Below are 27222 nucleotides of genomic sequence, written 5' to 3'. Positions count from 1 at the left end.
AAACAAAACCAGATTGTGTTATGAGGGGGAGGGGGAGGGATCTGACCCACCTGTTCGTGGAGCCATTGTAACAGTAGTTTGGCAAGAAGTCATAGTTCAACTCCCAGAAGACATGAAGAGTGATTCTGCCGTAGGGTGCGGAAACGTTGTGGTTTGCCTCTCGGAACATGGCGTCGATGCTGTCCAGTGTCAAATACTTACTGAGGAGTTTATGGGTCATTCGGTTTATGTCCAACAAACCTTCCAACTCCTGATCAAGGACAGAGAGACAAAAAGACCTCTCAGTCTCCAACTCAACGATGCTTTAACCACAACGGACACACAAATGTGCACACACAGACAGACAGACAGACAGACAGAGAGATACACAAAAACAGAGAGAGAAACACACGCACACAAACACAGATACACACAGACAGAGACAAACACAGAAGCATACAGACACACACAGACAGTGATAAGAGTTACACAGACATAGACGCACACACACATAAACAGACACAGAGCTACACAAACACAAGTACACACAAAAACAGAAGCACACACACATAGACATAGACACACACACATGCATGCACGCACGCACACAAAAAATACAGATACACACAGAGACACACAAAAACAGATACACGTACAGACGTGCGCGCACACACACACACACAAAAAACAGACAGAAAACCACACACACCAGACACAAACACACACAGAGACACACAAAAACAGACATACACACACACATATAAAAACAAACATACACACGAACAGACACACACACACACAGACATACAAAAACAGACATACACATGCACAGATGCACACACAGAGACACACAAAAACAGAAATCAGAACTTGCGCGCACACACGCACACACAGAAAGCAAACGTTAATAAAATGATTCACTCTCTAGGCGAGCCAGACTTGGCTAAATTATTTCTGCTGCACTGAATTTAAATGACGGCATGAGAGACAGCCTTATTTTCATTAAAAACCCTGAACGGGCAAATAGCCAGCAAATGTCTACAGCTAAAACAAGCGGAACTAAATCAAGGTCTCCATCAGACCAAAAGAACAGAGCTTGTTTCTATAAAATAGAGATTAAGGACAAGGCACCATGATGGAGGTGAGGTCCTCGCTCTCGAAGCGGCTGATGGCCAGCTCCAGGGATTTGTAAAGCGCAGAAGACACACGCTGAGTGATCAGGCGGTTCAAGTCAATCGATCGTCCAAGGAGCTGCAAGAGAAAAAGGACAAAACAAGACGAGTGGCCTCAAGGGTGGCATTAATAAACAGAAATAAATACATGAGCACAATGAAGAGTTGTCGTGCGTACTTGGACGTGTCTCTGTTTCAGGAGTGTCTCATAACGATTGGAGGAAGGCCATGAGATGTTTGCACCCTGGTTCTTACATTCGGCTCTTAGTCTTTTATCCAGAAGAAGACTAGAGAAAGAAAAAAATATATATAAATATTAGAAGATCATTTTAAGTCTCTGAAGTAGGGCTGCTTGATATTGGAAAAATACTGACGTTGTATATGAATATAATTTCACAAGATGACAACATTTTGGGTGGTGCAGCTAGAAGATCGCTGGTTCCAGCCTCGGCTGTGTCAGTTGACGTTTCTGTGTGGAGTTTGCATGTCCTCCCTGTGTTACTCCGGCTGCTCTGGTTTCCCCCAGAAGCCCAAAGACATGTAGTATAGGTGAATTGGGTAAGCTAGATTGTCCACAATGTATGTGTGTGAATGAATGTGTATGGATGTTTCCCAGTGATGGGTTGCAGCTAGAAGGGCATCAGCTGTGTAAAACATATGCTGGATAAGTTGGCGATTAATTCTACTGTGGCGACCCCAGATTAATAAAGGGAATAAGCCTAAAAGAAAATGAATGAATGAATGAATGAATGACCCCATTTTGGATAGAATTCATCATTTTACATTGATAGGGATGATTTTGTACAAGAGCACATCTGCACTATACACAAACGCACAAAATAAAAAATCGACTTAAAGCACAGAAGAAAACAATTGAGCAAAGATCAAAAATAAAAAATTAAACAGTGCTTTATAGTTTTCCGTGGAGTCTAACAGCATTGAAGTACAGAAAAACAACTATCAAGTCTATCTAGTCTTTCTTGTATAAATAATTAAACATTTACTCTGTTAAAGCTTTGAAATGCGCGTTTTTATTTGATGTTTGATGTAATGTCAACCGAAACACAAAGAGAGGATGGGAAACAGTGTGGCTCCTCCCCTTTTAAAAAACAACCAATAGCATTTTGTTTTATCACTGCTCTGCCAGTGAGAGGGGTTGAGCTCAAGTGCATCAAATGAAAAGCCAAAAAGAAGCGCCTTAAAGGGGGCGTGGCATGTCAGACACTAGAGAGCATGTGATTGGTTATGATAGGATGAGAAACTACTTTGAGATGACGTGAAAAAAAAATGGTTGCTTCATATAGGAGGAAGGTTTTTTTGTTTTGTTTTTTATTAATTCAATGTCACAAGGACAAGAGCTATTACTTAAATAGTTTTCTAAGAGAGAAAATATAAAAATATATACATTCATTCATTCATTTACTCATTCATTTTCTTGTCGGCTTAATCCCTTTATTAATCTGGGGTCACCACAGCGGAATGAACCGCCAACTTATCCAGCAAGTTTTTACGCAGTGGATGCCCTTCCAGCTGCAACCCATCTCTGGGAAACATCCACACACACATTCACACACACACTCCGGACAATTTAGCCTACCCAATTCACCTGTACCACATGTCTTTGGACTGTGGGGGGAGCACCCGCAGGAAACCCACGCGAAGGCAGGGAGAACAAGCAAACTCCAAACAGAAGCGCCAACTGAGCCGAGGTTCAAACCAGAAAACTATTAGATTATTAACCAAAACTATAAGACTACAGTTATACTTTGCAATGGGTCCACATTTCACGTGTGCTGAACTGTGGTTCTTGGTTAGTCAATCCCTATTTGACATCACATAATCAATGCTGAAACGATATATTGTGCAGCCCTACTCTAAAGTAACTACATATATGCGGAATAGTAATGTTATGTATATATATATATATATATATATATATCTGTCCTGAAAGCAAATCCTGTTTGATTACATTTTTAAAAAGAAAGACATACCTTCCGGCAATAACCTTGTAGTAGGCAAATATTTGATCAGCAAGTTTGTAGACAAACTGGTCAAAGCAGAGGTTCACCTGAGATAAAGAGAGAGAAAAAAAAAAAAAGAGTCCAGATTCGCAATCATTGAATATAAGATTGGAACAAAGTTAAAGAAATGAAAAGAGAAATGCAATAACAGCTACAAAGGATTTTGAGATGAATACAGAAGGTCAAGAGGGCTTTACCTCCGCTTCAATCTCATCATAAAGGAACTGCTTTTTAAACTTAGTGAGAGCGTAGTGTGCACTGTCGTTGTACAAATCCAGAGAATATAACACGTACCTGTGGACATCAGACAGACTTAGAATTGCATTTCATCAAAGCATATCTTTTCCACATGTACCACACTAATTTATGCATTTAGGAAAAAAATATATATATATTTCTTACTCCATCATAGACGCCTCTTTAGTCTCCAGGATGTGGTCGGTAAGGATCCAGGGCATGGACATCTCAATGGGGAACTGGATGCGGCGGCCCATAGTGAGCTCCAGAAAGAACTCCCGAAACCAGAGCTGGGACAAATCACAGCACTGCTGCAGAGTCTCTACAACACAACACGCATGCGTGAGAGATTAAATATCAACAGTTGTGACTCCTTTTCACAGTTTACAAGTTTTAAATTCAGCAGTATGTCGTGTTTACATGCGGAGTTTGGTTCTCTTGGTTCTTTTAGCATAATAAAAACAAGTTACTTCTGGAGAGATTGAATTTTTGCGCAATAATATGTTGATTGTAGCAAAGTTTTACATGCACAAACGTGGATTAGCTATTCTTGTTTTGACGTATTTAAAAATGAGTTTAGAACTTCTAAATCCTAAATCTTTAATCCATAAAGCATTTAATAGCTCTCTAAATGTCAGCAAACATAAACTGACCCCCTCATTTAATTTGTGAAACACTGAGAGAAACTGGAGTTTACCCCTAAAGCCTGCTGTATCATATTTGAAAATGAAGCCAATTGTTTGAAAATAAACTCTAAATAGTCTGTGTAGACTGATGGCTATGTGAACACATTGATGGAAATGATGCAAAGCTTGTGCACTTGTGTGTGGGCACACTTTTGTGTCTCTGTGTGGGAGGCTACTCTTATGATGACAGATGAATATATACAATATACAAAAGTTTGTTTAGAGATTGATGCAACTGATGTGGCCTGGTGGTAACAGGCTTTGAATGTGTTGCGACAATGTCACATGGCGTGGATCACACACTGGATGACAAGCGTCTACTGACAACTCAGAGCTTTGGACACAAGTCGAGCACATTTTATTGATGAATACTATGTTTTTAAAGGTAAAAATATACAGATGGAGCTCTGTGGCACAGACATGCACGATGTTTGTGGAAATTTTACTAGAAAACTAGCTATTGTATATATACATGATTTTAGGACATTTGCTTGATTTTGTGTTAAATTCAATGATCGTGTAATCCCAAAATCCTGGAGGGTCTTGTGAGGATATACATTTATATAATCTAGTTTCAAATTAACAGTGATATACAGTTGAAACCAAAAGTTTGTATCCACTGTATAAAAAGGCACATTACCATTTAAAAAAAAAGGCAGATGTTAATGTAACAATACTTTTTCTCTTTTAGGTAAGTTAGGATTATCATATTTGTTTCTGTTATACTTAATAGCAGAACAATGAGAGAGATATTTTTTGAGAAATTGTTATAACTTTTCTTGAAAGTCAAGTTTATATACGATAAGATTATTATGCCTCTGAAAAAGCTCAAATGATGGTGTCAAGGTTTTGGAAGATTCTTATTGGCTAATTGACAACATTTGAGTTAATTAGAGGCACAACTGTACAATAGTATTTAAGGAAAACCTCAAACTCACTGCTTCCTTGTGTGACAACATGGCAAAGTGAACAAGCCAGGACCAACCAAAAAAGCCAGATTACAATTTGCTAAATTACACTGAGGAAAAGAATCATTTTTGGAGACATGTCCTGTGGTCTGATGGAACTTAGATTGAACTGTTTGGCCATAATGACCAGTGTTACATTTGGAAGACAATGGGGAAAGCTTACAAGCCTAGGAAAACCACTCCAAATGTGAAGTATGGGGGTGGCAGCATCATGTTGTGGGGCTGTTTTGCTGCAGGAGAGACTGGTCCACTTCACAACATAGATGGCATCATGAAGAAAGAACATTATGTAGAAATACTGAAGCAACATCTCAAGACATGAGCCAGGAAACTAAAACTTGGCCACAAATGGGTCTTCCAAAAGACCATGACCCTAAGCATATTGACAAATTAGTTAAAATGTGCTTTAAGGACAACAGAGTGAATGTTTTGGAGTGGCCATCACAAAGCCCAGAGCTCAATCATATAGAAAATTTGGGGGCAGAGTTGAAAAAGCTTGTGCGGGCAAGACAGCCTACAAATCTGACTCAGTTACACCAATTCTGTCAGGAGGAATAGGCCAAAATTCCTTTAAACTATTGTGAGAAGCTTGTGAAAGGATACCCAAAACATTTGACCTAAGTTATACAGTATAAAAAAAATTGCCTTCAGCGTTTTTAAAAAGTTCAGTTTTCAGAACTCATAAAAAACTCTAAGGGTAGTGTGAACGGAAGGCATAACCATAGCAAAACTTACGCATTTTAAAATTTAAACGTATTAGTGTAAATAAGGCCTAAAACAAGGAATTAAACGAAAACTTCTCATGCCTGTTTTCTTTACTTTGACCCTCCTAAAAACAAAATATAGACAGGACAGCTATGTGCCAAATCAGACTTATGATAGACTTATTTTGGACTACTCTTATCACTGTAAGAGACTCCTGTAGGTTTTTGCAGACTGTAAGACGTCTTGAAGACGCTATTTGACTGCAGAACATCTAATATGTCTAAATAAATTCTGCTTGAAATGAGTCTGCTGGATTGACTTCTCTTACTTTTCCGACAGTCTGGAATTAATACAATTTGAAATCAAGTGGTATATCCAAAAAATTTTGCAATTCTTTTTTAGGCTTTTTTTTTAAGTATGGAAAATTCTATCTACTTTAATTAGCAAAAAATAAATAAATGCCGTTTACCATTCATAAAGCAGTGACATTTAAATGTAGCTTAACTGTCCATACTTTCAGGCCACATTTATTGTATAGTGGTATTTTAAAAAAAAGTCTAGTTGTACAATAATATGCTAATCCTAAAAAAATCTTTAACAGCTGTAAAAAAAAAAAAAAAAAAAAAAAAAAAAGATTAAATCTAAGAATGATGAGGGCAAGTGTTCAACCTGTTCCTTACCACTGAAGTTGAGCAGATGAGTGTAGAAAAAGGATTCGCGATGAAACTTCTCGATGTCCAGAATGGTCGGCCCCTCCAGACTACTGCGCAAGGTCTTCTTTGATCCGCTCTTATCTGCGACCAGAGACTCCAGCATTGTTCTGACCATATACAGCTACATAGAGGAACAGAAAAAAAGACTCAGATGAAAGGACAGCAAGTCCGATGCAAAGTTTGTTCTTTACATATGCATGGTTATCAAAGCTCTCGACACAGACAAATTCACATTCCTATTCTGCACTGGTCATCCCGCCGCAGGTGGGGGGGTTCTCTTCTGCATTATTCTGAGTGCATTAACATGCTGATGGAGGGCAAACAGGTGTCAAAGCTTCCCTAGACATCTCCGACAGGCATCAAAAAGGTTGGGTTGTCTGTATTTGTGTCCTTGGATTCCATCTGGAAATGTGGGTGAATGTGTGTCCGCGCAGTACTGTGTTCAAATTTACAAGGTCATTGTTTGGGTCAAACTGTCCTGCAGTGTGGCAGAATTATGACCAGTATAGCATTTTGGGAAACAACTATCCAAATATGTATTTGTAGCTATAAAAAAAACATTTATACAAAATTATTAAATCGAATATTCATAAAATTAATAGTTTAAAAACGTATAAGTGACAAATTTATCGGATTGTGCTAAAGAAACTAAACGACTACTATATGAAACAAAAATATGGAGATTTGTTTAGTTTGAAATAGTGTTTCTATTAAAGTAAAAAAAAAGAACATTGAAATATCAGGATTTATTAGAATTTTTTTAATGCAGAACAATATATCCTCTACAAATGTTACAGTAGTTGATTACACTTACAATATTTAATTAACACTGATATGTACTTCACGTTAACTTAAAATAATAATAAAAATAATAATAAAAATAATATTCTGAGCCTAACTTTGAACTGACACACTTATTTGCATCAACAAAAATAAAAACAAGTAAAATTTTGTTGTTGCATCTTATTTGTTGTTTACCCATGCGCTACTATCCCGTGACTTAACAAATACGTGTTGCACATTCATGCAGCCAAACTTAATTTTTATTATTATTATTTTTTTATCATTTAACTGATACCATTGGTAAAAAACGCACCCTTACGCTTAACACATAATCAGTTATTATGAACATCCCTAGACTTAAACACAAATGCACTTGTACAATTAACTATGCAGTGTATGAGTTTAGTGTCATCCCAAATTGAACACTTACATTTCTTTTTACTAAATGAAAATTCAAACCGTTTCCCAAACCGTCCCATGACCAGTCGTGAGTATAAACGCAATCCAAAATCCAACCTCAGGCCTAAAGCTATGATCGTTGAGTGCATGAAGTGTCCAACATTCCACACTTCATTTTATGAGTAGAATAAGTGCATCATCCGGGTATTTAAAGTGCACTGATGAAGAATAGTGCATTAGTGTGCTATTTAGGACGCTCTTATGTTGTAAAAGAGAAAAAAATATCAAAATCATTTAGCCTGAGGGTGTGTAAATGAACAGAAAATATTTTGTGTGAACTTTCAATTAATTTAGACCGAAAAATACAATTTGGAAAAAAAAGGATTATTTTAATAAACAAATAGTTTACTAAATTAATTTACAAAAAGCTTGAATCAAAATGTTGGTATTAATGTAAATATTTCAGAGACATAAACCTCTTAACAGGCACTGTGAAAAAATCAAGCCCCCTCCTACAGAGCTCAATGACAAAAAAGCTTGATTTCACTCCACACCAACAAAAAAGATTGATAAGCCAATTAACTAACCACAGAAAGAAGAGAAAAAAAAACACGGAAACCATTCTCACAATGAGAGTCAATCAAATTAAAAAGGCTGTTGAATCAAACCCATGCATGAATATCTCTCTCAAAAATGCCAGTAGCAAAGCACTGAGATCACGTTGAGAGGCAGCACAGATTATAGCTCAAATCCCTGAGGCGCTATTGACATTCAATACGACACCTTTCCACGGCACACCGGATCAGCCGTGCTTCATGCAACATCTGCAGCAGAAGCGACTGGATGATTACTATCTCTTCTGAAAGACACTGGGGGAGCCGGTCAGTGTGTGTGTGTGTGTGCTTGTGTATAACAGGTAGGAAAGCAGATAATGGTGTGATTGGTTAAGCTATTTCAGGTAAGGTGTTGCATGAGGTGAAAAACGGGAAGAGACAGCCAATTCAAAATCAACAAATACAGCTTTTGGACTATACAAATGGCTTTATGGAAAATGGAAACAAAATTCTCTCCCAGTTCTTTGATGACTTCGAGACCTGATGAGTTTTATTCATTTAAAAAAATTAGATATGCAATGAAAAGCAACATAAATACTCAACTAATTTGGTAGCCATTTATAACAGCTTTTTTCCTCAATATGCTGATATATTAATCAATATGCTTCTTCGCTGATCTATTGATTAAAGGGATAGTTCCAGCTAAACTTTTAATTCATTTACTAACCCTCAACTAGTTCTAAAATTTTGTGTTTCTTTTTATTCTGTAGAACATCAAAGATATTTTGAAGAAAGGTGAAAACCTGTAACCATTTAGGAAACACAAATACTATAGAACTCAGTAGTTACAGGTCTCTCAGGCTTTCTTCAAAAATATTTTGTGTTCAACAGAATAAAGACACTCATAAAGGTTTAAAACAACTAAATGGTGAGTAAATGATGGCATAATATTCATTTTTGGGGGAACTATCGCTTTAAAGCCCCTAAATACTTCAAATTAAATTAAAAAACAAGCTGAAATAAAGCAATTTCAAACTAAATTTGACTGAAAAAAAGTGAGTTTTGCATTTGTTTTAGCAGTTCGTAACAGCTCACTAACTTGGGGTTTATTTTTGGCTCATAAACAACTTGGCTTCTATTGATCTGTGGCAATAATGATGTCTGATTTGTTCCCCACAAGATCTGTCTCTTATTCCACAGAGGTCAGATACAACATAACAACATAAAAGGTGCTTATTTTACCCCCTTTCAAGATTTAAGATTCGTCTTTTGTGTCTCCAGAATGTGTCTGTAAGGTTTTAGCTCAAAACACTCATCAGTGTATTTATTATACCTTTCAGAATGTTGGATTTTCTGCTCTGAACAACCGTGTAGCTGTTTTTGTTGGCTTTAATGCTAGTTCTCCCTGCCCACTGTTCCCACATGACAGTGTCAGATTAACACCACAGTGACAGACATGAAGGAAGCAGATCTCATGTAATGTTTGTGAGAAATACTACAGTAACAACTTTTCCAATGATTAATTGATGTATTTGTTGTGAAATGAATCCAAGGACACACACACATAGACACACACAGCATGCGCATTTAACTTTTCACTGTTTTTGCATGGCAAATGTGACAGGATGCATATTAATATCCACCTCTGTATGAACATCCGTTATGTTAATGTCCAATATAAACCTGATTTAACGTCCACAAACTGGGATTGAAGCGTCTTCTTTTCTAATTGTACTGACATGCGTCTTTGGTGATAACGATAAAATCAATGTTAAGCCTAATGTATACTTCTGCGTCAAGTGACCGGCATAACCCACGGCGCATGCAACTCGCGTGGCTGTGCATTTATACTTCTGTACTTCTTTATACGCACTGTCTCCGTTGGTCTGCATTAACACTTCCGAAACGCTAGTTGGCAATGAGGTGTAAATGTTCCTCTGTGTCAAGTTTCTTTGCTGTTTTTTTGCTTTTCCTGAACACTTCCGGGATGTACAAGTGGCTCAAACTCGCTCATTTTGATGTAGGAACCGGCGGACGTGCAACAACTTTAACTATGAGGTAAAGACAAAACAAAACTTTCCATCCGGAGCTCCTTCACTGGACTCCACACTTGTAAACAATCGCTCGTGCCATTCGCGCGGCTCTCGGTCCCACCCAGACTCGTCAGCGCTACCAAGCCGACCAATCACAGAGCTTACGCTACGCTTCGTTGCGACCTGTAGTTACATTTTTTGAGAGGTGCATGTCAGTGACGGCAACGGCCACGGCGAAGGGCTATGCGTCAGCGCCGTAGCATACGCCGGCGTTTGACGCAGAAGTATAAATCAGCCTTTATTCATTACAAACCTGCACCGTTTTAAAATCGTTTTAACTTTTAATCGTTTTTAAACTTTTAAAACTCATTAAGAATCACATTTGATGATGATTGATGATAACAGAGAGCTGAACAGATCTTTTAATCCTGGTTGCTTTGCGCACAACCTGTTTTGTTAATATGATCATACATGTTACGGAGACATGTTAATACACGGCTGTCAATCAATTCAGTGGGCGGGGAAACCGCACTCCTACATCACCTTGCAGTGGGCCTCAAAATGGGAAGGATTTGGATCCTATTTTACCATCAGAAATTTAAAAAAAGAGACTTATTGTGTTTCTATCCCTCCAATATGACAGTGGACCCACTATACCTACACACAGTTCTGTCCAAACAGCTTCAAAAAGATGATTTTTATCATAAGTGCCATTTAACATGAGTATACTGGAGAGTCAATTAGCAGAGCTTGTACCATCACCATAATGTTTACCGGGTAACAGAGCATCGTGACATGTTTACAACCCCCTCTCCTGTAGCACAGGTATGTCAGAATGTTCAAAAACAGAATTCCATTAGTCAGCCTTTTTGAGTTTCATTTTTCCCCTCAAAGAAAGTATGATAAAAAACTTCATTTTAAGTATATTGAGCCTTTAAGGTGTCATTTAAGGTGTGAGCCTTTAAGATTGTGCTTAGAAGATTTGAATGTGGAAGGCCATGTACACATACTAAGTCACGCTTTATTTCAAGGTACAATTCTCAATGCGTCAAGACACATTCACTTCCACAGATTGTAGCCAAATAAATCATTTTGTTATGCTGCTTGATGTTACAAACTAGTATTTTCTTATCAAATTATGTGAACGTATACACAAGCACATTTGCTTGTAGTGCAAGTGTTTTAGCAGTTTGTTTTTCCTATATGTTATTCATAGTCATTTACTCAGAGCTGTAATTAAATTCCATGTTTTAACACATTTGCAGAAAAGTGCTATCTTCAGCATTGTAAAACAGTTTATAAAGTCAATTGGAAAGCTACAATGGCTAAATCTGTGCAGATTGCATTTCTACTCATTTTAAAAACTGGGAACTGAAGAGCTGCATACTTGAGTGCTGGAGGGTCCAACAGCGCGACGAGGGACTTTGATATCAAATCCCCCTTTAGGGTCCTTCTCTCCCCGCAGCGCTGGGTCATTATGTGGCTCTCTGCCTGTTTCCCAATCACAGACGGTCTTACGGATGGCCTGGAGGACACTAACACAACAACAACAACAACATCAGTCAGTTTATACAGATCTAAACCACTACAGCAGAGTCTGTCTGCACTATTGTACCTCTGGACGACATTCTTTTTTTTCTTGATGGCCTGGCGCAGCGGTTCACGGAGCGTGACTTGGGCAAAGTCTTGCAGAGCTGAATAAATGGTGTGACGGATGGCGTGGTTAAACACACTTTCCATTCGGCCCATCAGTACCTGCAAGCCCTTTATCATGGCGAGGACCTAAACACAAGCAGACAGAAGCACATTAAAATATTGAATATATATATATATATATAAATGTTCAATCTATATATATATATATATATATATATAAATACACACACACACACATACATGCATAGTTAACTGTAGTAAAGGCTACTAATACTTATTGTTACTTATTGCTACTAATATATTATTGTATTTACTAGTTCATTATAGTTACTAATGAAACTACATTATGAACTACATTAATGAAATTGTAAATATACAATACAATATATTGCTTATTCCTGAATATTTCTTTAATAGAACTGCCAATGAAAGATGAAGCATAACTTTTCTGTTTAGTTATTTACTGTAAATAATATGCTGTACCAAGGAGAAACAAATGATAGTATATAACAGCAAAAATAAAATAAAAAATCCAATAAAACCAGGTGTTGCACATTTAAAATACTATATTATTTTATAGTTAATCACTTCTATTATTCAATTCTATTATGATTGACATTGATTTAAGTTGCTTCGATGTAAAAATGAAAATTGCAAAAATAGCTTAGATGTAGCTACTTCTGCCAAGTAGCTTTTAGTTTAGCTTGCTACATTTCCCAGGGGTAGCTTTTATTGTAGTTAAGCTACATTTTAAGTAGAGTATCTAGTAGCTTAGCTCACTACGTTTTCCAAGTAGCTTGCTCAACACTGATTAAATGACATCTGAATTAAATTTTTAATAAACAGCAAAGCCCTCCCCCACACAAACAATGACAGATTGTTGTAGCAAGCTTCATTTTCATACTTGGTTTGGCATTGAAAGAGATGCAATGACCTAAATTGTATGTGGAGAATTACACAGCTAAACATCTTTACTAACCTCCACCAGAGCAAATTTCTCCTCACTGGTGTAGTTGTATCTGGTAGCACGCTCATACTCTTCAGCATTGTCAGGGCATTCTTTGTTGGAGTATTTGTCTGTAGGATGCACCAATTTCCAGGAATACTGCAAAAAGAACAACATTTGACTGTCTTTCATGTATAACTGATGATGCAAAGGATGTATGAATATCAAATGATATCTTCAAAGCAGCTTGAAAAAATAAATAAATAAAAGCAAACAGCAACACATCTTAGAAACTGTGATCCATCATATCCAGCCTAATTACCTGGAAAATCAAAATACGTCTTATTAATTGCAAAGAATGGATGTGTTTCAGGTTGTTTCCATGGCAACATTTGAAAAAGCTTGGTGGTACTATGAAACATTTTATTTAAAATGACTATTCCAAGAATGAATTCAAAAAGCATTGCTGATCTTCTGGAAGTAAGTGAAGAAATGAACACCACTGGTCTGACAAGCCCTCATCTACTTATTCAGTATAGTTCAATCTTTTGATATTGATGTTGGTAGTAGCAATAATTAGAGGTTTGTTAGTCTTTGAATCTTTCCTGCCTGATCAAGTGTGTGGTCTTTTTGACACAGAAAAAATATTTCTGAGAAGGAAAAAAAAAACATCTTTGCATATTTATTAAGTAACTCAATTAAGCAAATACTGAACACTTCTTTCAGACGGCCCTCATTTAAGAGCCTTTGACAGGCTGGTATTAGTTACCACTGTGAGGCTTTTGCAAAGAACTTGGCATGTTCATTGATCTGTTAGAGAACTGAAAATTTCATTCAGAACACAAGAAAAAATGTAGAGCTGCCAGACAAACACCTCACATGAATATGTATACAATATGGCCACAATACCGTTATTTATGCATTGAAGTGTGAGGGAGAAAAATATCTCATTACACTTCAGTGTCTAAAAGAGCTACTTTCGTAAAAAGGCATTTTTATGCACATAATTACTTATTACAGTAAAGAGAAATTAACATCAATATCAGGCAAACTAATTGTCTCAATTTTGTATTTTTAAATACATTTGTTTTGGCTATACAAATTCTTTAATGTGTTACACTACGACTATGACCTGACACATCTAACATAACAAACTGATTCTTTCCGTTCCCCTCACTGCATTTCTACCACCACCATATAATTATAATGCAATTGAATTTTTTTAAAAACAATACTGCCTACATAAATCACTCATCAATAGTCAAATTATGTGTATATGTTTACATATGTTAAAGGTGTATTATGTTAAATCTTGCACACTACTTGTCTTTGGGTCTATATGCGTGTGTAACACGTGTATATTTACAATATAAATCAATTTAATAATATCAATTTATTTATACACTGTATTTAAATGTAATGTAATGTAATTTTTTATTTATTGCCATCTCAGCAACCAAGGCTATTTCATGGCAAAAACATTTCAATAATAAATAAACATTTAAGAACAACAAACAAATGAATACACAAGTTAAATACAGATTTTTTTTGTGTTAATACATGATAAGAATTCTTCCTTAAGTGAATTAATTTCATTAAAAAAGTCTTCTGGAATCATTAAAAGCAGGACAGTCTAGTAAAATGTGTTTTACAGTAAATGGAGTTGTGCAGAACAAACATCGTGTGGGGTCTTCATCTTTAAGTAAAAAGGCGTGAGTAAATCTTGTATGTCCAATACGACATCTGGTAAAAATCACTTGATCAAATCTAGTCTTAAAATGTCTTAAAAGTCTGTTTGAGATTTCAGGTTGGATTTCATGTAATTTATTATTTTCCAATGCATCCTGCTCCTCTTGCCACTTATTTAAAATGTAAACGTTGATAAAAGATCTCATATCTGATGGAGGAATTTGGCATTTGTTCACCATTTGCTTCAAAGCATCTTTAGCATCTGCATCAGCTCGCTCATTTCCTGAAAGCCCGATATGTATTGCAACCCAGCAAAAAATGATGTGATAAAACTGATTTTGTAGATGGTGAACTTTGGTCAAAATATTATCAATCAAAGGATGATCATTCTTTGTAGGTTCCATCACTTGGACGCATGATTTAGAGTCTGTAACATAATGGAGTTCTTCTGCTGGACATTTTCTATATACAACAAAGCTAAGAGTAAAGCACGGACTTCAGCTGTGAATATGGAGCATTCTTTAGACAGACTGACTCCACTATATTGAAACGTATATTGTCCTAAAAGTATGGTATTGTATTGTGCACTGTATTATGTATATTTGTATCATGTATATTGTCTCAAATGTACTGTATGTTACTATATTTTGCACTGTCTGGAGCCTGCACTTAAGCTTTTCGCTCATAGCGCACTAGCTGCTGGTGATGTTATAATAAAAGTAATCTGATTCGATTCAATTCGACTACTTCTGTACTGAGTTCTGTTCTGACAGTTTCAATTAAATTTTCTAGACTGACAGTTTCATTTAACTAGAACTTCTATGTTCAGCTGCTTTGACATAATCTACATTGTAAAAGCGCTATATAGATAAACATGAATTGAATTTTTTTATTAATATATTAATCACCAGTGTTTACCTAGTGTCAAATTAAAAATAAAAATGGAAACTTTGTGTTCTAATATACTTTTTGACAACACTGTTCAGACTTGAGTTGTCCAAACAAACAAAACTTATTTAAAGGGCACCTTTTTTACCAGATGTAAGATAAGTCTTTGGTGTATCCAGCATGTGTCTAAAGTTTCAGCTCAAAATACCCATCAGATTATTTATTATAGCCTCCAGAATCTGCCCATTTTGGTGTCTGAGTACATTGCCGCTGTTTAGTAGCCTGTGGCTTTAAATGCAAATAAGCTGCTTCTCTCTGCCCACCATTCCCATGTGCGTGTCTGCTTATCATGTGTAATGTAAGAGCCTAAATTATCATTTGCATTTGTTTATATGACAAAACATGTCATTATGTCTCAAGAAAGTCCATACTGACTCCACAGGCTGATACTGATAAGATCAGGGCCTGGTATGTGGACTTTGGGGGTTTTACGATGTGGTCACATGCTGATTGGTCAGTTAGAATGTCTCAGCATTTCGGCTTTAGTCAAGAAAGATATAAAATAGGTGTAAAATTCTGCTCTGTCTCTTTTCCTGGCCTGTCTTTTCTGTCTTTGAGCTTTCCTGCTCTGCTCCTCTCCTCCTCTGGAGTCTCTGACTCTACTGCAATCAGGCTAACTTCTAGGCCTGCTCTCTTTGTCTTTCTCCCCCTCCCCCTGTGTCTCTTCTTCTACCTCTAGTAAGTCTAATTTTACATTTAAGCTGGGTACAATTCATATCATTTGTTTTATCATTTCATATTTGATCATTTTATACAGTTATAAATTCATTTGTAACCATTATACATCAGATAAACAGCAGTCAGTGATAGAGACAGACGCATGAAACTGAAATACAGCTCATTAATCAAAAATACAAAGTAAGTTTATTTAATGCATTTGTGGTGGAGTTTATTAAAGCTTTTCTGAAATGATGAGTCACACACAAATGCCGTTTGCTATTCACACAGACAAACACGTATTAGCATTTACTGACACCATGGTGATTATAGCGGTTAAGAATGACATATTGATTTTACTGTCTTTACTACAAACATGCTCTGTTTTAATTTTTTGTTTCAAAACATATTACTTAAATCACAACAAAAAATGTTCTACGGACGTTAGGGCTGTAACGATACACGATATGAAATCGAAATCGCGACACTCAGATCTACGATCCTGTGTCGCGGTGTGATAAGGGAGAATCGCGACACACCACGTGACTACCTTTTCAATAACGTCACGCGTGCCTGCAAAAGTTGAGCTAATTATCACTTTTTTTCCGTTCGACATACGAGCACTGCTCCGTTTAAGCCCTTGCAATATTTAGCCGGGAGAGCTCGCACGGAGCTCTTAGTAAGGGACCATCTGAATGTGTCAGGAATATCAAAAACAAAACCAACTTAACCCCGCTTGACAACCGACAACGCCAGAAACATTGCCAATGCTGTCAAAGCGACCGGATTTTCAGCGCATATAGGTTGATTTGCTCACACTGTTAATGTGGCTGCGCAGAGAGGGATGGGCGTTCACCAGATGTCAGGTAACAGCGCAAACTTTTCTGTAACCGTGCTGTGCGCTTTCTGTTTGAACCTTTGAGAGTGCTGACTGACAGGTGCGCGAAGCGTGAGGTCAGAAAACACGACGAAGCTTTCAGTTAAGATGAACACAGTTTCTATAGCTATACTTTATTTATAGATAAAGGTATATGGCTCTGTATATAATCACTTTATCTTGCTGGAGTTAGCCGTTTCGCTTTACTTCAGGACGCATTAACACCGCTCTGATGGTCTAATCGCTGTTTTAAGTTATCCAGAGCTGTATGAATGTACAAATCATGAATATCACAATATTATTAAATATTACAATTACAACAACACAGACAGCAACACTTTTGCACAATCGATACCCAGCTGATTCAGTCGTTTCATGAGAGGACCGCGCCTCTTTTTTTTTTCCTCCTTGTCAACATAAAGGCAGTGAAGTGCGCCTTGTATTCGGCCCCTTGTTTAACTGCAAGACATACTTATTTTGCGGGACGATAACATATAACCCGTGCCTACAGACACATTTTCCAAAGAAGCAAAATGGAAGAAGAATATTGCTGTTTGATACAGACGTGTTGATGCTGCAGCGCTTATGTTGACCTGGATCTGCGTAATAAACGCAACAAATAGGCTTTACTTTTTATTTTAAAGCTTATAAAGCATGTTTGCACATTAATGCAATATCATATTTTAACACCAAAACTGTTTACAAAAAGTCAACATATGCGCGCGTGTTGTTGTTGTCTTTTCATCACGCAGTGCGCGCACTTGAGCCGCGAGGGAGAGAGAGGAAACCATAGGCTATATCAGGACATATTCTTTAAAATAATGATTTCTATTAAAAATGTAAAAGGGTTTTGTGATTATAATAATAACAGCGGGGCATTAAATAAATGCATATTTTCCGTGGCGCAAGCAATTTGAGGAAGTCTGCGATTTTTATTTGACGGAAGAAAAAAACATATGATTGGAAAAAAAAGCCTATGCCGGTTACTAAAAAGAATCAGTCAGTATTTTCGTTTTGTAATATAAATTAATTATTTAAGTGAAAATAATTTAGAGCAGTCCTATTTGTTTTATTTATTTTATTTAGATTATTCTGCTCTTCTGTGCTAAATACTGCAGTTGCGTGAAGATGCTCCGTTGTTATGTTCTATTATTAATATAACAAATAAAAATAAATCAGTATTTTAAAATGCAATATTTAATGTGTCAGACACAAAATAGACAGGTCAATTTGTTTAATATAAAATTAATAGTAATCTGACCAGTTAACCATTAATAACTTAATGAGCAGCGTTTGTCGGTTAGCAAAATTAACGAAATGAGCATCCCTAGTAGCTATTTAATTTACTTTTTCTATATAAGAGAACTTGATTGAAAAAGAATTTTCAACATGCTTGAACCATCTACACAATGGATTTTAGTTCTGTTTGGTTTTTCAACAGTATTTTGTTACAAAGAAAACAAAAGTGATATAGCCTTGGCTATTTATTTATTTTATATATGGCTATTTATATTGTTAATAATTTGCATAGGTAATATTGTTCTTTGATGTTTAGTTTATAAAGATTTTTCAAATGTTATTTAATAAAAAAAGTTTTAACAATCTTTTTTTTCCCCACCCCACAAAAAAAAAATAAAAAATCGTGATACGAACCGAATCGTGGGTCAAAAATCGTTATACGAACCGAATCGTGGGTTTGGTGTATCGTTACAGCCCTAATGGACGTGTGTATGCATGTTATTATAGAAACATGGCGCCTGTCAATCAATTTGCTGGGCGAGGAAAACAACACACCTATGTCACTTGCAGTGGCCCTCAAACTTTGAGATTTGGATCTTATTTTAACGTCAGGAAATTTTTAAAAAGAGACTTGTTGGGTTTATATTACTCCAATGAGATAGTGGACACACTATACCTACACACAGTTCTGTTCAAACAGCTTATTAAAGTTGATTTTTATCATAGGTGCCCTTTAAGTAAATCTGACCTTTGTGTCAGAATTAGATAGTCATCTTAAAGAAATACTATTTTTACATATCTTCATTTAGTATATCTAAAATGTATGATATAGGACTTTAAAAACTAAATGAATGCAAACAAAACAAACGAACAAATAAATACAAAAATAATATTTTCATATTTTCAATGTGGACAGATTTGCACATTTTAACAACATTAAACCAAAAATTAATTCATGTATAACCCTACATAATCATCACAGCTCAAAAGTTGGAGATCAATTTTCCCCTGGTTTGTGATCACATGCATAAATATGAGTGCGCGACAAGTCCACTCACCACTTCCATGATCTGAGCGCTCCACTGAGAGAGCAGCTGCAGGCCCTGCAGAGCCAGATCAAACAACTTCCTGTACTCAGAGTCCGTCTTCTGAGCGTCCTGACGCCCAGAGCCAGTCACCACCTGACAAAATGAGGAAAAGAGCTAGTAAACAACATGACATAACACCTAACACAACCAGCATCATTAAATGAGTAAATGAGTAAATTAATGAAACGCAGAAAAGCTAATGGCAAAACACCAGGAGCCCCGACATAGAAGCCAATGCATCCAAAATGAGTAAACAGAGGAGGAAATGCCAATGCTCAGTATCTCTGCACTTGTTTCAACAGTTCCTGACAGCAAAAGACGCAAGCACTGTGTCAAAACCCTTGACATCTGACAACCAGAGAGCGGTGCACTGAACAAACTAATTCAGCCCCGTTTCTCCTTTTCACTGAGCTGCTGTCACTGATAGCGGAGCCCAGTTGTCCTGTGGCTGCCAATACCTTCTCATTATAGCCTCCTGCCGTGTCTTGATTCAATCCCAGGCTGACGTCCTCCCTGCACATTTCCATATTCATCTGCAGAAATATTGACCCCAGTGGCTGTGAATGCAAACTTGCGGAGAACGAGTCTTGGAAGCATTTCACCCGTGGAAAAAGGGAATCATGTATGAAGCGAGAGCTGCTCGGCCTCCCACAGCTAATAAATATTCATGTTAAATACTCATATATGAGCTAAAACCTAATAAGACACAAACTTTTGATTTTCATTAAGCTGAATGATTACAGAAAGACATCTGGTCACCCTTTATAGTAAGCCATAACTAATATAACCATAACTAATATAAGCCATAACTAATATGTAATTACACTGAAATTATTGTGCTTTTACATTGTATTTATGATCGATAAAATACCTGCATAGAGTGACAAGGTGGCTCAGTGGTTAGCACTGTAGCCTCATAGTAAGAAGGTCTCTGGTTCGAGTCTCAGCTGGGTCAGTTGGCGTTTTTGTGTGGAGTTTGCATGTTCTTCCCGTGTTGGTGTAGGTTTTTTCCAGGTGCTCTGGTTTCCCCCAAAGTCGAAAGACATCTGACATAGGTGAATTAAATAAACTAAACTGGCCGTAGAGTATGTATATGAATGAGTGTGTATGGATGCTTCTCAGTACTGTGTTGCACCTGGAAGGGCATTCGCTGAGCAAAACATGTGCTGGATAAGTTGGTGGTTCGTTTCAGTGGCAAAGGAAAATGAATGAATGAATGAATGAATGAATGAATGAATGAATGAATACCTACATGTGATTACATCTGTAATTAAATTTTTACACATAAACCTACCCATATCACTAAACCAGTCACTAAGGCTACCCGTATCTCACCTCAAGGGAAGCAGAAGTGTTCATTATGAACACAGTACGTACATTGTATTTAATGTTTCAAGCAAGTACATTGCAGCCTAGTAAAGTCCACCTATGATAAAGTGGAACTTTATTTTTCAGAATCCATTATGCTGAAGCATTTTCAGTTCAAGGTGAATCAGAGTTCTAATAAGTATACTTTCCTTTCTTTGATGGCAAGGCTGAATTTTCCAGGTTTCACTTGTAAAACATTAGAATGTGCTGGTCGAAATCTAATCAAGAAATATTTTTCTCATTATTATCAATGCTTAAAACAGTTGACAACAGTGCTGATAAAACATCTTTGTGGAAGGTTCAAAAGAAAATAATTAATAATAATAATTTAAAAAAACTGTTTAATGTTTAATGCATGAAGTGGGATACAGTGTGCTCAGATTTAGCCCCTGATCCAGTCTGCACTATTGTAGAGCAACTGCTTTTTGATATCAATTATTCAAGGTAAAAAAAAAAATAAGTTTAAAACTCAGGTCCATTTTGAACCAATGTACTTTGAAAAAAAAGCAAGTTACGTTGCAATACATGAGGGGCCCATTGTGTACATTTTGTCAAAATGAGACCAATTGTCTGAGATTTTGACAATTCCCAACTTACTGCATCCTTGCTGAAGGAATACATTTAAGGGGAGGCAAAATCAGAAAAATATAATATACATCTTTTCATGTTTTATTAAGTGCCATCAATAGTCCATTTGACACTACTACAGTACTACTATTAAAATATCAAATGTGAGCAACACTTTGTATCAACATATAACTCAAAAAAGTTGCTTCTTCAATCTACTCATTTATGAGCTGAAATGACAATTCTTGAGATTTTTGGAGACAACTTATGCAGAGTTCAGACTGCATGATTTAAGTTTGGGGAAGAAGTTAAAATTGCTTTTTTTCAGTTAATCTGGACCCAGGAAATGAAGGAAAAACTAGTGTAAATTTGACAGAAGCACTCGTGTCTGTTTGACATGTCATTTAAGCAATGTCACAAATGGGTCGAAAAAAAAGTTGAGAAGTTGCTAATTCCCTTGTGAGCAAAGGCCAGGGACCTCAGGTACGAAGACTTGCGTGGAAATCTTACTAACACATTGCGAAAGCACAAAGCTGTAAATGTGCGTACGCAGTGTTTCATACATCTGAATTTTTTTCTGCGTACGCACATTTACAGCTTTGCCGAATCTCACGCATATTCTTTTGTACATCCGAATGAACGTGAAACTGAGCGCAACATGCACGAGCACAAAACCCCTCCCTGCCTCCTCCCCCGTATGAATATGCTAATGACTATGCTAATGGCAAAACCCAACGAAAAAGCAATGGCAAAATCAAGAAAAAAGAGAAACTTTGAACAGAATGTGAAATGGAGGTGCTGCTTTCGGAGGTAGACCGGAGAAAAGCGGTGTTATTTGGTGTCATTTGTTTTCCGGAATTAACAACAAAAGAAAAAAATAGAGTGGGAGAGTTTAGCTGATGCGGTTAACACAGCTGGGTCTGAACATCGCACTGAGTGCATTAAAAAAAGATATAGTGTGGTTTATATCTGTAAAATGTTGCAATACCCCTAGTAGTCTCAGTGGCGCACCTCGTAAGATGCATGTGATCATGTATTGACACGTTCTAGCATAAACTCGGCTCGAATCCAGCGTCTGATGAACTCTTTCTTCTTTTTTTCCCCGCTACATATCAGATTTTGCCCACTATTTATCACGAGAAAGACAAGTAGGAATTATCAATAAGTTTGTGCATCATATTTTATTTGCACATTTATTGAATGGAAATGTTTCTGATTCACGCATGCAAATTCATCTTCAGATGTGCGTGCGGTAGATCGCTCAGATTACATTGGGAAAACAGGCGACTGCTGCAAATTGTGCTTTAATTTTTAGCTGATCAACTGTATGGTATGGAAACCTTACATACCTGCTAGATGAACCTGTCTCATACAGCTGTCATTGCAAGGCTCAGACACTTTGTAGAGAGGAATTTAACACAACTGCCTCTAGGAGTCGCCAATGGAAATAAAACAGACACGCACAAAAAATGTGCGTACGCCAGCCATAAAGCTGCCATGAAGCTGCGCACATTCCCACGTTCAGTTCATTGTTAGTAAATCCAAACGTGAGTGATTCTGAGCGTGAAACCTGGCGTATGCAAAGTTTTTGTGCGTACGCAGCGTTGATACATGAGGCCCCTGGTGAGCAAAAAAAGTACATTTTCTACCCCACTAAAGACTTCTTTCTAATTATGTAGAAAATATCAAAAGATACTACGTGACCTCACATTGTTTCCATGTCAGTTCTCGTGTGTTTGGTTGTGAGACATAGTTTGTGGATCGAGACAAAGTTGCCAGCGATTCTTCCTATTGTAAAGTCATGCAGTGTGAAACCCCCTGTTGCCGATCCATCTTGCAGTGTAAACGAAACAGCAATGAAACGCTACCCCAGATAGTCATGCAGTGTGAAAACATCTGTGACACGACTACTTTGAAAATCGTGCAGTCTGAACTCGACATTAACTGTTAAATGTTTAATCTACTTAAATTTGTTAAGTTAATTTAATCGATTTGTGTTGGGACAACATGAATGAATTATGTTTAACTCTGTATGTTTTACAATGTAGTATCCATTACTTTATTTGTATTTTTAATGATTATTTTATTTTGCCAATAACAGACACAACTCATTTGGAGCTTATGTCCAAAGAAGTAAGATATATTTGTTATAAATCTTATTACTGACCTAAAATTAATTCATAATTTAAAATATTTTTATATTTTTATTTTCCAGAAACAACTTTATGAGATACTGAACTCATTTGTGTTTACCAGGGTCTGAATCGAAGAACCACTCTTCTGCTTCATCGGAGATCTTATGTTTAGAAAGAGCAAATGATTTGGCAGATTAGGTAACAGACATTTCATCTTCCACCACCGTCATGGCATTATGAGTCAGAGCACTATGACTGAAGAGCCTGTGCTGCATCTGTTTAAAAAGAGAGCGAGCAAAATGTTTTCTTCTTTTAAAAAGTGCTCACCTCACTGTTGCTGTATCGAGCCAATTCAGAAATGAAGCGCATGTGATCCTCCCGGATTTGAATCATCTGTTCGCAGACATTGTACTGTGGGCTACTGCCTGCTGACGTGCATGACCACCTACAGAACAGAAGAGGACAGACAATTACAAAAACATGAACGGTTTCTAGTAAAGATTTTCAGGGATCCTATTGTACAAAACAAAACACTTTTATAAAGGGTTTAAACACAGTTGTGCAGCAATAGTGTGTGAAAATAAGCAGCTTCTAATGAGAAAATTGTGTTTTGAAGAGTACAATCGAGGATTCAACCTCTGTTTGGATCTTTTGCCTGCATGCATCGACATCAATACCAGACATCGCCAAATATGAAGTGCTGGTTCTGGTAAAACATAAACAAGCCTTTCGTGGAATCGTGGGATTGATCGTGACATGAAAACGTACTGCATCACTCAGGTTAAATCTTTATAGGGTTATTCACATATTGTCCAAGACCATGTTGAAAAAGCAGCGCATGCTTCTGCTTTTACTGATTTAAATGTGTTTTGTACTCACTATCTCCTGCTGTTTGTTGCTATGGCCATCGTCAGCTGAAGTAAAAAAGTGTCCCTCACACACTGCACAGCCATTTTTTCAAAATAGTTCAACTTTTGCCACTTGTGAATTAATACTGAATGTGTGTTGTTGATATTACTTGGGGTTGTGTTTAAGAATAGAGAAATGCTGGTGTGTAACTACATTGCTTTAATGCATTCCTGCATTGGCCTCACACACTCTGTGCTCCGAGTACTTCATAACTGTGCTGAGTGTTTCCTAATGTCTTGCACTAAACGCAGTGGACCAATCACAACAGACTGGCTCATCAGACCAGTCAGCGCAGATTAGCCTCACGCAAAGGAAGAATTTGGGACAAATGAATCTCTGAACAACTTATATGGGGTCGTTGGAATAATTAGGCAAAAATAAATGCCTATTTTAAGACAATGAAAGTGTTTTTTGACATTGCAAGCATATCAGCCTGTTATTAAAGACCCCCAAAACCAAAATATTAAAGCGACAGTCACCAAAATGGCAAGATTAGGATCAAAGCCTTAAAGGGTCACAAAACACCAAAACACATTTTTTGAGCTGTTGACAGTCGTATATGTGTCCCACACTGCTAAAAACACTATTAGGACACCTATATTTCACTAAAAAGTGTAAATTGGTTGTTTTTGCGTTATTTCAAGCAAATTCGTACTTCCTGTTTGAAACGAATTTTTGAAGCTGCGTCACGGTCATGACATAATAGCGTTGTATTCCAGCGTGCAGACTGGGCGTCTGTGCCAGAGTGAGTCTTATTACGTCTTACAGTGTGATACATTAATGCATGAGTAAGGCTTGGTTCAAACCAATCAGCGAGCTCTATTGTGCAACTTCATTAATATTCATTAGTGTCACTGTTTACACCACAGAGACGCCACGTTGTGTTGGCAAAACAAGCGTGAAGTGTTGCTTTTATAGTTTGCTGCCATTAAGTTTCGTGTTCCTTTTCTCTCTGTGAGAGCTCAGACTCACGTGTGGATTAACAGTGTACGCGACGCTCGACAACAATAACTTACGTGTCTAAGGAGGAACATTGTTTACCTGAGAGCTGTTCTCATCTGCAAATGCTGAAATCCGGATTTGCTTGTAGTCTTCTCCTCATAAAGACGCGGCTCTAGTTGCTTGTGATTGTCCTGTCTCTACAGATTTGGTAAGTGAGCGACCAGTGCTCTTTGTTTATTCAGTTTGTTCGTATCGAATTAAGTTAACTATTGCACTGAGTGCAAACTTGTTTGCACCGCATTTTGTGACCGGAATAACACACGCGGCTTTCTGACGATACCTGCCGTGTGCATCTAAGTTTCCGGCTATTGCGGAGTTTTTTTTTCTCTCATTTGCCGTGCGGTATCAAACATTGCATGAAAAATACACGCTTAGAGCAGATCCTCGAATCAAATATTGCGTTTGTCGCGAGGGGCATGAATGAATTCCCTGAATGAAAGAGCCAAACTGCAGTTAAAGTCCAACATTTAATAATTTGGCAAATAATTCGACTACAGATGTCCATGTAGGTTAAACACCATTTTCTCATGTGTGTGTATTTTGACTGAAACCCGCGCGTGCCCAAATAGACACTCCCACACCCTCCCACTTTAGTTCCTCCGACACTCCCCCCTAAACACAGCTGGACACGCCCACTTTTCTGACTTTTTCCAAAGTAGAGGTGTGAAAACACCCTGCTGAAACGAGGGGGTTTCATGGCCCTTTAAAGGGCAGTTTCAAAGAGTTCTAAAACAAAATTTTTGGGGCATTTTGAGTTGAAACTTCAGATTAACACTCTAGGGTACACCTTGTAAAAAGAAGCATAATAGGTCCTCTTTAAACATTGTCAAATTTAAATGTACTTCTTGTTCTTTCATTACAAAAAAAGCAATACAGAATACTTTCTTGATTTGCGTTCTCAATTTCTTTTGCATTGCAAAGTCTTGGAAAAGACCAGCTTGTAGTTTCTTAAAATATCTTAAGAGAGATTATGGATTATGAAATCAGAAGAGATCAATTTTCGATTAATGTCTACTCCCTTAATTAGAGAGGGATTGATTGATGCCAGCTTCTATGGCTATTTTCATGGTGAGAGAATGTATACTAGCGACATAGATTATATTTACAATTAGTTATAATATATTTACAATTAGTTTTTGCTAAAAACTTTAAAACTGTATTTGGATAACACTGGTAAAAATCTCTTCAAACAAATGCACTGAACACAATAACTTCCTCACAGGATTAAAACCAACACAATCTAACAAAGCATGCTTCATACTTAAGATGCTTTTACAGATAGAGCATATGGGATGGTCTTCTCTAATATACAAAGTCTTGTGTGTCAACCTAGAGTGACCGATTCTTCAACAGGTAAAAACTATTTGATTGCTGGAAAATGTAGTTATTTTTCACCCAAAAATGAAAATGTACTTTAGGGTTTATTCTCAAACTGGTTCCAATTCTTTTTAAGTGTTTTTTCTCTTAAACACAAAAAAATACATTTTAAAGAATGTTGGTCATTGACATTGACATCCATTGTAGTAATAATATAATAAATGTCAACAGCAACTAGTTTCTAATATTCTCTAAAATATCTTCTTTTTTCTTTAACAGAAGGAAGAAAACCAAGCATGTTTAGAACAAGTGTTAAATAAAGAAAAGACAGAACTTTCCTTTTGTTGGACAATCTAAGCCTTTAGGACACTCACCTAGACTTGTTTTCCTCGTAGTGAGCGCTGGTTTTGATATAGCGAGCCAATTCAATCTGCATGTCACCAAACAGAGGCACTACCTGCAATTGCTGTAGTGGTAGAGCAGAATGTTAAACAACTTCAAAATCCACCTCAAGCAACTGCAGATGAGACGGACCACTTTACAGCTAAACTAATATGCATTTTATTTATTTCCA

General features: G+C 37.0%; 1 protein-coding gene across 1 annotated transcript in view; it reads right to left on the bottom strand.

Annotated features, from left to right (window-relative positions):
* Nucleotides 1-27222, bottom strand: part of cyfip1 (cytoplasmic FMR1 interacting protein 1) — a 75291-nt gene that overhangs the window by 26416 nt on the left and 21653 nt on the right. The window contains 13 exon segments of the mRNA NM_212759.1: nt 51-250; nt 1111-1230; nt 1330-1438; nt 3143-3219; nt 3370-3466; nt 3575-3731; nt 6449-6602; nt 11638-11785; nt 11866-12032; nt 12886-13011; nt 19321-19443; nt 23748-23865; nt 27023-27114. Coding sequence (NP_997924.1) covers nt 51-250; nt 1111-1230; nt 1330-1438; nt 3143-3219; nt 3370-3466; nt 3575-3731; nt 6449-6602; nt 11638-11785; nt 11866-12032; nt 12886-13011; nt 19321-19443; nt 23748-23865; nt 27023-27114 — 1688 coding nt within the window.

The sequence above is a fragment of the Danio rerio genome, chromosome 6 (assembly GCF_049306965.1).
Source record: "Danio rerio strain Tuebingen ecotype United States chromosome 6, GRCz12tu, whole genome shotgun sequence".
In the NCBI taxonomy this organism is placed as follows: Eukaryota; Metazoa; Chordata; class Actinopteri; order Cypriniformes; family Danionidae; genus Danio; species Danio rerio.
Note: the sequence above shows the minus strand (reverse complement) of the source record. Positions and strands in the feature narration are given on the sequence as shown.